The sequence below is a fragment of the Pungitius pungitius genome, chromosome 18 (genome assembly GCF_949316345.1).
Source record: "Pungitius pungitius chromosome 18, fPunPun2.1, whole genome shotgun sequence".
Lineage (NCBI taxonomy): Eukaryota > Metazoa > Chordata > Actinopteri > Perciformes > Gasterosteidae > Pungitius > Pungitius pungitius.
In genome coordinates, this window is record NC_084917.1 from 7,811,519 (window position 1) to 7,823,277 (window position 11,759).

Genomic DNA, 11,759 nt, shown 5'->3' on the forward strand with positions numbered 1-11,759 from the left:
CTAAATGTAAAGGTACATATACACTGTACACAGGCACGTGCACAGACATTTTGGGGGGCAGGTGCTCAAACCGAAACAAAAGGGCGCTGCCCATCGCCAAAATTATTCAGGAAAATAAAAAAATATTAGTTGTAAAATAAATAAATAAATAAAAACACAGTAGGATATTTTCCCTCTCCTTCTACTTTTTGAGTTACTCTTGGCATTATCCTGCAAATTTTGTAAATGAGATATTGCTTAATAATCAAGAGTAACAACAGACAGCATTACATTTGTCTAATTTGTTTAAAACTTTCGAAAAAACACATAAAAGGTTGCAAAGTGAAGCCTATTCATAATATGGTGACAAATAAAACACTATCTTCAGTATCGTCATCATCAGGATCCTGCATGTTGCCATGGATGGGCATGCAGATATAGTTTTATTAAAAGAATGCGTTTAGGATTTAATGTGCACGTTGTTGACGGTGCACCTTTAGGTGAACCCTAAAGACACGGTACGATTGGGTTATCTTCCATGAGTAAGCTGGGCCCGACTTTCATCAGGGAACTCCCGGCTATTACGCAGGCGGGTTGCCGCGCGGCGCATGTGCGCGCCTCTGATAACACAATCTACACGCACAACGCTGCACGTTGCGTGACAAAGAGGCTCGAAGCGGCTCCGTTTACATCAGCAACCAGCTAATAGCCACAGGGAGGAGTTGCAGCTTGCGTATGAAATAGCCACAAACACGCACGTCCACGCCTTCATACTTGGGGTGAAATTAGAGAAAGTGCTCAGTCGCAGACCGCAGTTGAGTTTAAGCTTTGCTTAAAATTTGAAGGGCGCCATGGACTCAGATCCCAGCGCCTCCTCGGATGCGCCCAAGGTGAAGAGGACCTTTGACCAAATGTGAGTCCATGTCATTATGGAATACACCGATTTACTCTGAAGTTACAGCTCTACTGCCTCTGGTACCCGCTTATAAGCTTTATTCACTAATCCGACACGTGTACAAGTTTTGTCTCATTGGTCTGAGAATCAAGGTATAAGGGAACAGGTGATTACAGAGAGGCTGGTACACAAAACACACCAAAATATCCTCAGCAGTTCAGCGGCAACAAACCTCTAAGCAGGATCATTATTTACAGAAACCTTATATCATGGGCAGTTGGTGAATGGTGGGATGGATGGAGGCATGCAGACTGGAGGCGGTACACAGATCTGGGAGCAATGTTTGTACCGCGGGGAAAACTAACTTAGTCACGGAGATGCAACACGGACGTCTTCCCTTCAGGAGAAAACTGATGCAAACAAGTGCAACATACCAGTCCCGAACATACCTCACGGGTCTATGGCAATGAGCACTTTAGTCAGCGGACTTCATCTTTGTGTTGTTTTTACTCTCAGGGTGTTCGTCAACAGAAGTGTGACCATGGAAAACATCCAGTGTTATGGATTCGACATGGACTACACATTGGCAGGTAACAGAAAGACACAATTAGGAGGGATTAGATTCTCTGTTGTACACAATATTTTACTTCAGAATATTTTGGCTGCAAAAGGTTCACTGACTTTATGCTAAAGGTGCTTTGTTATGTGTGTGTGTGTTTGTGTGTTGCAGTGTATAAGTCTCCTGACTACGAGAGCCTTGGCTTTGAGATGATAAGAGACAGAATGGTGTCTGTTGGATACCCTCGCGAGCTTCTACGCTACACATACGACCCCAGCTTCCCCACGCGGTCAGTTTTTAATCTACTCTTATAACTAAGAAGTCCGCTACTAATGTGTGAGGTATGGCAGAAAATAAAATGAAAATAAAAAAAAGGCTTTTTTCTGTTTCCTGTCCAGTGAACACCATAGGAAGAAGACACAAATTGTTATATTATGCAAATGATGTAACTAACCAAGTGTGTGTTTTCCAAAAGACAACTGATTATTACACACTTAAGTTTCAGGATAAACCTCTTTATTTAACCTTCAATCGTTAGAAAGCGGGAAAACCAGAGAAGACAAAAAGAAAAACGTTTGATTATGAAAGTACAAGCTTTTTTCAAGACCTTTTCAAACAAAAATGCCAAACTCAACATCAGCTTGGGCTTTACAAAATGATGATCATGTTTCACTATTTTAATCATTTGCCGCCAAGTATTGTCATTAGGTTGGTTGGTGAAATAAAATAATCACAAGCTGCTGAAATACACATTGTTTCACAGTTCTTCTTCAACTGTCAGTTGAAGTCATGATGACCCCCTTTTATTTATTTTCTCTTACGCCAGCGGTTTAGTGATCGACACCACATTTGGGAACCTCCTGAAGGTGGATTCAAATGGGAATATTTTGGTCTGCAGTCATGGCTTCCGCTTCCTGAAAGGGTAAAGTCTGAATATCTACACAATACAGCATAGACATGTTGAATCGAGGTTTTAACGTTGGACATCTCCACCTGTTGACTCGGGGGAGATTAGACAGAGACGAAAGTTCCCACTGAGACAACAAAACGAGATGTTCAATTGAATATTGAATGAATAAATGTTATAGGTGACTTGAGGTAAGTTCAAAGACATGTGGATTTAGTGAATTGGAAGCTAAGTCAGGTGTGAGTAATGAAATCAGGGTTTACAATGATAGTTTAATTAAAACAGATTATCTGATTATCTGAGATTATCTGATTATGGGGGCAGATCAGCTGAATCATTGTGGTTTCACTTGTTTTGAAAAAACAGCAGTGGACAATCAGGAGTTTATGTAATTCGGTGTGTTTTTATTGGATTGATTCAGTCAGCTTGTGTTTATTGATCAGTGTTCATGTTTGTGTTCCCCAGAGGCGACATTCACAACTACTACCCCAACAAGTTCATCCAAAGAGATGACACCGACCGCTTCCACATTCTTAACACTCTCTTCAATCTTTCTGGTATGAAATGCACCTGAAGAAATCTTGACACAATATTACAATTTTGCTTCCGTACAATTCACTACCCGAAACTCTTGAGGATTACAAACAAATGAAATACTCATTCATCAGCAGTAAAAGGAAAGTATATACGTTTGCATTAATGATATCAGCAACTTTAAAGTGTAACTAACTGTGTTTTCGTTGCACTCTGCAGAGACTTACTTCTACACCTGCCTTATGGACTTCTTCACCCGATGCAACAGATACACAAAGTGAGTGGACTTGTTTACTCGCTAAAAGCTTGACCGTTCCTGACTTTTTCTAAACGGCCTCCAAATGAACCGCTGCTGCTGTTGTGTCTCTCTCAGCCTCCCGAAAGGTTTCCAGCATGGCGACTTGTTCATGTCCTACAGAAGCATGTTCCAGGATGTTCGAGACACGATGGACTTCATTCATGACACGGTGAATTTCATTTGTTTTTTTCTCCCCTCCGTTATTGTTGTTGTTGTTTGTGTGATCAGCCCCGGTCTCTAACCGTCACACGGTGTTCATGCGCTGTGAAGGGAATCCTGAAGGAACAAACAATCAAGAACTTGGAGAAATACATTATCAGAGATGTAAGTAAATTGGCAGAGTGTTGCACCGACTAAAAGTATGTTTAAATAACCAACTGACACCAAATGAATGTCTTATTTCACAGCCGAATCTCCCTGAGCTCTTGAGCCGGCTTAAAGCTGTGGCGAAAGTCTTCCTCGCCACCAACAGTGACTACAGCTACACCGAGGTGAGCTGCCCGACACTCCAACCCACCTGTTATATGAAAGCAAAGGAGCGACATTCAACATGATTTTCCACCTTCCTCTTCAAGGCCATTATGAACTACCTGCTGGAAAACAATCCCAAGGTGAGACAATTCGATCCTGTTCTTTGAATAACCATTGAACAATATTGAACACCATTGACCACCATTGAACACCATTGACTACCATTGAACACCATTGAACACCATTGACCACCATTGACCACCATTGAACACCATTGAACACCATTGAACATCATTGAACACCATTGAACACCATTGAACATCATTGAACACCATTGAACACCATTGAACAACTTTGAACACCATTGAACATCAGTCTCCTTCGCTATAGTCCGGAAGTGAGAAAAGGTCCTGGCGCTCCTTCTTCGACCTCATCGTGGTGGACACCAAAAAGCCTCTGTTCTTCGCCGAGGGGACAGTGCTGAGACAAGTGGACACGGTATGAGAACAAATAAAGAGTCATTTCAGTACATGTTCGATCCCTAAATCCACGGCGGGGCTTCACTAACGTCGCATTTTGGGAACGCAGGACACCGGGAAGCTTCGGATCGGGACGTACACGGGCGCCCTCCACGCTGGAACCGTCTACTCCGGAGGTGAGATTCAACTGTGTGTCATGAAATAACCCACAAAGCACATGCGACGTGAAATTGAGTACGTCCTCGTCTCGCAGGTTCCTCGGACGTCATCTGCGACCTGCTGGACGTCCGAGGCAAAGACATCCTCTACGTCGGCGACCACATCTTTGGCGACATCCTCAAATCGAAGAAGCGCCAGGGCTGGAGGACTTTCCTCGTCGTGCCGGAGCTCACCAAGGAGCTGCAGGTGTGGGACGAGAAGAAGAGTAAGAGAGAAGCAGATGGGTTGTTGTTGTTGTTGTTGTTGTTGTTGTTGGCTACTCAATGTCGATCTGTTCGAAACTCTTGGCGACTCTCTTGGTTTCGCAGGTCTGTTTGAGGAGCTGAAACGTCTCGACGTCTTCTTGGCGAAACTCTACAAGTGAGTTACTTAAACAGCACTTATTGGTCCCGATTCATCAGTTATATCAAAAGAATGAACTGTCTAATAATTTAAAACATTATACATTATCCTTTTTGGTCATTAGTTAAGTATGCTTCATCATTTGTAAATCATCACCTGTAGTGCATGAAACTTTTAAAGAAAAACGCATCATTATATAAATAGATACTTTAAATATTGTATTTACAATGTTATTGACATGAAATCCAGATGTAGTTGCTCACGTTTTGATCTATGACACATTTACACGAAGCAGACACTGAATTGTTTTTATTATTGGCCGTCTGAAGGCAGCTGGACAGCGGAAGTCAAGACTGTCCCGACATCCGGACTATTCAGACGAGAATGAAGGTGAGCTCTCAAGACCCAACGCCATTTTAAAGTTATTTCTTCTTTTATTCATAGACACGGGGTTATTGAGAGACTTCAGGGGATTTACACACAGCTTCAGCACATCTACATTTCACTCAGACAAAGGTTTATCATCTATTACAGTTCTCTCTCCCTCCCCTTTTTGACCCCTTTTGAAAGCTCAAATCAATACATGAAAACTTAATTAGATTATTACCAACTTGTCATCACTGGTCCCTTCCTTTGTTCTCGTCCTCTCCCTCCGTCCCTTTCTCTCTCTCTGCCTCCATGTCTGCAAAGTCTCCCAATACACTGTAGGTGAGTTTACCTGCAGTCAGTTTCCAGTGCAGAGGCTCAACGTCTGATACTTTTCATGTGTGTGGAGCAGAGTGTTGCCAGTTTACACTTCCAATTAATCCAATTGCTTACATGTGCATTCTTGCTCCAGGTTATTGTTGCTTGAATGTCTTATTTCAATGTAAATTAATTTAAAATGACGATGTGTAAAGCAGACAGTGCGTGCGTCATTCAGGAAACTTGCTCAGGACCGATAGATCACCCAGGGCTGGTTTTTGTGTCTCATTGCCATGAAACACCAGTGAAAGCATCAAAAGTGTGTTGCGCGTGTCCGCAGGTGCTGACCTACAGGATGGACATGTCCTACGGCCAGATGGGCAGCCTGTTGCGCAGCGGCGCCAGACAGACGCTGTTCGCCAGCCAGCTGATCCGTTACGCGGATCTATACTCCTCCACCTGCATCAACCTGCTGCACTACCCCTTCAATTACCTCTTCATGGCTCCCCCAGTGCTGGTCAGTCCTCCTTTGCCCTCCCGCACCCACCCAGAAAGCCCCCAAAACCAAGTCCTGTCCTACATTACATATTATTTAGCTGACGCTTTTATCCAAAGCGACTTACATTGAATTGCATTATATTGCATTATAACCTATGCATTACATTTTTGCCTGCACGGTGCAATTGGGGGTTGAGTGTCTTGCTCAGGGACACTTCCACATGGGGCAGCCGGGATTCGAAACACCAACCTTGCGGCCCCCAGCGCACTGCACTACTCCATGCGCCACCATCGCCCTACTAACGGAATCTCCCTCGTGAACTCTTGCAGATGCCCCACGAGTCGGCGGCTCAGCACGCGGCCGACTTCGCCTCCGCGGAGCTCGCTCGCACCAACAACGTGGTCATGAGCAGGAACTAAAGGTTCGTGTCACCACGTCGCACTTGCACAATTGTCGTCGTTCTTGGTTCGAATTCCTTTGGTGGTTTCTTATCGTTTCAGTGTCGCAATGCTGAACACAGCCGGCCTGTTTCAGAAGGAAGAAGTGTGAGGAGGAATATGCGATGGACTCAGGTGGCTGTTTGCTCCGGTGTTTGGTTGAAAATCGGCAGTTCCAGCAAAAATATATATATATATATTTCACTCAACCTAGTGGATTTGAAGTGCTATGTCATGCAACGATATTTCTGCTCTTTAAAAGCAAAACACTGATTCAGGGTTACTGTATATACGAGTGTTAAACTGTTGTTTGATGTAGTGGTAGATGTGCACTTTGCAGTGGTATTTAAGGTGTGACTTCATTTGTTGCTTCTGAATAATTTTAATAAAGCATTCATTCTATTTGTTTTCATTGGAATATAACAACTTTGACCAAACATGCCGGTGTATTCAATTTGATCTAACACTAACTATTTAGTAGATTTGGGGGCCATTTATTTGGCAGTAGGTTGAATTTAAAATTGGTCCCAGAGACATCTGTGGATTATTCAGAGTAGCAAGGACACGGTTGAGTTTTTCAAATGCAATGTTTCAGCGTCACAAATTCCTTTAACAGCTAGACATCTAAAGACAACGCAATTTAAAACATGAACAAATAAGATGTTCTCCAAAGCAGTTCAGTTGAATTTGTATGTATTTGAGTGACTCTGTGTTTTGTACTACATCCGTTGTCCACTGGATGGCAGAGACTCGCCTCTCCTACAGACCCAGGTCAGACCCTGGAGCTGGCTGAAGACCAAAGACAAGTGAAAAACGGACTAAACGAAGATCTGTCTCTTAACAAATGATAACACAAATCACTATTTAAACTATAAACTTTAAAGCATTTACTAGAAAGAAAAAAACGGTGTGCTTAAAAGCAAAGAATACGGCCTAGATGAGCTGCTGCTTGCTTTTGAATAAACCTGAATTAAACTAATCCTATTTTGGTCTTGTCATGTCTACAGACACCTGTGTGGTACTAATTGCACACACACACTGTACCTCCCACTTGTTCTCCCCTTCGGCTCTGACGGTCCTGCTCCCGCCAGAGCCGGACCTTTATCAAGGAATTTGTCTCTCTCTTTGGTCACTGTGGTATCAGTGCTCGCATGTGATCACCAAGAGGAAAAAGTGACGGTGCTCTTGCGGGGTTGAAGAGTGCGTTTTCCACTGTAGTTGTGTTATGGATCTCACCCACATCTCACTCTGGAGAGAAAGCAACACAAATAAAGCATCAGTGTCATATCTGATATTAATGAAGCCTCCACTGATGTCAGGAAAACACCTCAAACCTTTGCTTAACCTCACCTGAGCCCAGGTTGAATTCCCTTTATTGTGTTTTCTAAAATGAGAAGAAGTTAAGAAACCATTTGTTTATGGGTCCTTTGACATGCTTCATATAAATGTATGAGAATATATTATTCTTTCAAATGAAACATTACAGGCAAGTGCCCCACTGCATCCATCTGTCATGTGTTATCTTTCTCACCTGCTCTCTACTATATCATGTGTTTTTTGTTTTTGTCACAACGTGTACATAAACTAACCTCAGAGTCCACTCAACTCTGAGGTTTTATGAAACATAGAGTAACACAAAGGAGTCCACATACTTTATTTGCTGCAGTCATTGATTTACTGACTGTCCTCTGGACCGCCTCCACCGTGAAGCTTAAGGATCCGCCGACACCGGCCCGACTGCTCTCTATCCGAGTGGAGGTGTTAAGGACATCTGATTTGAGGCTGCGTGTCTTCATTTGATCTCTTAGGAAACTGAATTATTCGAGAAACCATATGATGCGACTTGTAGAGACATTTAAACACGGATCTTATAGAGCTGCCTGCTCTCATGCAGCGTACCTGCACTGAAGAGGTGTGACACGGATCGGCTTCTGATGGTTTCACCTACGTGTCACCGTGCAGAAAGGTCTGTTTACTTTAAAATAAAACAGTATGACCACACTTCTGATGATGGTATTAACATGAAAGAGGAAGAGGAGGCTGTTTGTTTCTCTGGATAAAACACAAGACACAAGGAAACATTTGGAATAACGAGCATACTATTTGAATTGAAATATTTTTAAAAAGCATTTTATGTGTGTTTTTTTTATTAGCAATGAAGACGATTTATGCTATTGATTTCCACAGAGAATCATTCATCTTTATAGATATTTTCAAATGGTCAGGTTTTTTTTACATTTTATCAAAATTCAGTTTGAAACTTTAAAAGTTCTTCAAGGTTTCAAAATAAATTTGCCTGTGTTTGCCTGCACATAAGTAAATTAATTTATTGAGCTATTAAATCAGATTATTGAGTTTATTGAATCAAAACTGATGTGAGAACTGTAGCAATGCACTCATTAATTTTGTAACCGAGTGGGCCGTTATTAGGCCTTGAATTTCAATCATTCAACAATATAATAAAATTTAGAGGAACTTTTCAGTTTTTTTCTAATTCTTTAATGTAAAAGTCAGTTAGGCGTTAAGGTTCCTGATTGGCTATATCTGTGTCGTTTTTTGTACATCTCATAGCAAAACCATTTATTTGTTTCAAACATGCCCTTTTACTTGTTTTTCCCCCCCAAAAATAACTTAGAAACTGTAAAATTAAATTTAATCATCTTTATTCAAAAGGAGGGTGTCAGAGAAGAGTGGCTGTCTTTCACGAAGAACGTCACATAAACCGTTTTCCTTTTATTAAAAACACATTTTACAAATAAAGATGATGTACTTGAATGATAGTTTTGGTTTTCCTTTTAACCCGTTGTTGTCTAACAGTGAATCAATCTGTGCTTTACCAAAAAAAAGCGCAGTTAACTACCGTGCAATGAGAACACATCCGCTCAAGGACAGCAGGGTCAACGACACGTCACAGAAGGAAAGAAGCCAAAACATTTCCTGCGCAGCAGTTTGTTTTAATGCACTTAATGAAATGCAGATGCCGGTACGTCTCACTCGCTCGTATTCGCTGTGCTTTTATCTGCACACTAAGAAGCTGCTGAGGAGAAAGTCGCGGCTGACACGTTGGGTTTCGTTGCAGGATACTTGCTGCTCTGTGCAGTCAGATAACTTGCAGAAGCACCACCGTCCCCCCCATTCCACACATTCCAGGCTTTCCCAGCAAGCATTGCAAGCAAGCCTAAACAAGTCACGTTCTCTACTCGGGGAGAATTTCACACAGTCGAGTGACTGAGCTCTGCTTTTTTTTTGCCTTTCCCTTTGGAGTGCAATCACATAAATGCACTTTTCCCATCTTCAAAAAATCAAAAGAGCAACGCCGGGTTCAACGCCACACGACCACTTTCACCTGGAACAACAATTGGCAGCAGTACCCGAAAAGATGTGTCCTCTTTCTGCTTGTAATGATGACTTATGTCCTTCTGTTGCTGCAGCTCGCAGCGGCAAACTGGACCGTGCGGTTGGACATCCCCACCCGGGACTGACAAGTCATCAAAACAAACAAACCTCTTTGCTCGCTTACTTCATGGTTGAAGCGCGAGGCCAGCACGGGAGCAGGGACACCTAATCTCAACACGGAAAGGAAAAGAGACACAGAGGAGACGGCACGGGGCGAAGGGGGAAGAGAGGGCCTTGCTCCCTACATTCCTCCCTAACCTCCCCTCCCCCCATCGACCTGCTACAACCGAGGATGCTCAAAAAACACACATTGACCTCCCCCCTCCCACCCACTTTGTTCTTTTTCTTTTTCCCTTCCTGCTCCATCTGCTTATCTTACCATGAGCACACTGACAGAGTGTTTGGTGTGACAACAAAACAACAACCAGGTAAAGATCAGTGGCTCGGCAGAAACAACGGCTGTGGAGAAAAATCCAGTGGAGATGATGGAAAGGTTTGGGGTAAGTCGTGACCTATTGATTTCCCCTCCCGGTGGTCACTTCACGCAAGTCGTGAGCTGTGTTGTAAAGTGAAAATGTGGGTAACCGATTACTTCCAATCAATGCCCCGACACACGAATCTATCTTACGGTTTGGCCAAAGGCTTCATGCCATTTGTCTCCTTCCTTTCAAAATGTACATCCGGGGCGACTCGCCTGTACGTGTATTTAAATTTTGGTCGTGAGCTGCTACTCAGCCTCCAATGTGTGTCGACTCTTCTGTAAACACAGTAGTGGGTAAACAGTTTAGGGAGGGGGGGGGGGGGGGGGTTGCTCTGCACCACCACCTGCTATCAGTCATCAGCTCCACTTCTACTACACAAACCCATTTGAAACGAGGCCCTTTAGCACCGGTTTAGTGTGAGCTGAGGCCAAATGCTATGACAATACTATTGCACTGCTAGAATGGATGGTACAGTAGTGCAACATTGTCAAAGCAGCTGACCTCAGCGTGTGTCAGCACGTGCGCATGGGGGACAGCCATTCTTCACTGCCATACTCCAGGCACATTTAAATAAGCAGCAGTGCTGTTTGTTTGGATGAAATGCGGTGAGGTGTTGACAACAAAAAAAACGAAAAGAAAGATGTGGGTGTTGACGTTTTAATTTGATTTATTTGTGAGTTGACAAAGTCTGGAAATATGAAGTTCAGATCTTTTTAAAAAAAAAATCCAAACTGCTACAAAATAAAGAAGAATAATAGAGTTATGATTATTTTCAACCTTATAATTCTAGTTGGTAATGACAACGTCATTGTGACATTTAGGGACACCTTCATGGCTCCATGTGCAGTGTTGAGGCGTTTCAGGAAGGTGTGTGTCTCTGTTTCATCAGCCAATGCCCTTTTAATATTGCACTGCTCATGTCAATGTGCAGTAGTGCAAGAGGAAAAGGGCAGTGGACAACCACACGAACACCATCCTGACCTCACAGAATATCACACAGATTACACAAATTTAAAACTGTGTACAGAGTGTACTTTTTTTTGGAAGCATCGGAACTGGTTATCGTCAAACTGGAAAAACTGGTCAATTTGTGCTAAAACTGGGCTTTGTTTGAATTTCACAAAACAATTATCAGCCTATTGAGATAATTATTTTCGCAGTGTGAGAGGGGGATATTTCGGTTTAACGCTCCAACTGTTGAGAGGTGGAGTTTAACTTCCTAAATTAAGCAGCATTGGTTACCCTCTCCCTGGGAGACTGGGTATTTCCCAGCATGTGGGCCCATACTATTCTCTCCACTGAATGACATGCATTCTAATTTTGGTGGAGGCAAGGGGGGGGGGGGGGGGCGGCAAACTCCCAAAGCCTTCGAGAACTACACGTTTCGCTATCCATACCTGATCGATCAAATATATTATTTACTCTTAGTATCATAACCCCCCCCCCCCCCCCCCCACTCCTCGGGAAACATCGCCGGGTTTAAACCAATAAATTCAGAATTTATCCAACAGCAAAAAATAACAAAAAGTTGCAGCTTCCATTTCCAGTGAAATGACTCAACAAGCTGCAGCTACACAT

The 11,759-nt window shown here is 42.9% G+C and overlaps 1 protein-coding gene across 5 annotated transcripts; it reads left to right on the forward strand.

Moving 5' to 3' along the window:
* Nucleotides 1-676: 676 nt before the first annotated feature.
* nt5c2l1 (5'-nucleotidase, cytosolic II, like 1) lies at nt 677-7,530 on the forward strand. 5 transcript variants are annotated; one of them, XM_037484608.2, is made up of 18 exons: nt 677-892; nt 1,391-1,464; nt 1,605-1,722; nt 2,260-2,355; nt 2,806-2,897; nt 3,094-3,151; nt 3,248-3,341; nt 3,443-3,496; nt 3,580-3,663; nt 3,748-3,783; nt 4,034-4,141; nt 4,232-4,298; nt 4,376-4,546; nt 4,650-4,701; nt 5,013-5,073; nt 5,708-5,884; nt 6,196-6,287; nt 6,387-7,530. In XM_037484608.2, exons 1-17 carry the CDS (start codon nt 831-833, stop codon nt 6,283-6,285), a joined length of 1,494 nt encoding a protein of 497 aa, XP_037340505.2. In that variant the 5' UTR covers nt 677-830; the 3' UTR covers nt 6,286-6,287; nt 6,387-7,530. The 5 variants fall into 5 exon arrangements, 4 of the variants coding, with proteins under 4 accessions (XP_037340505.2, XP_037340502.2, XP_037340504.2 ...); XM_037484605.2 differs by having other exon boundaries at nt 6,367-7,529; XM_037484607.2 differs by having other exon boundaries at nt 6,196-7,530.
* Nucleotides 7,531-11,759: the final 4,229 nt, after the last annotated feature.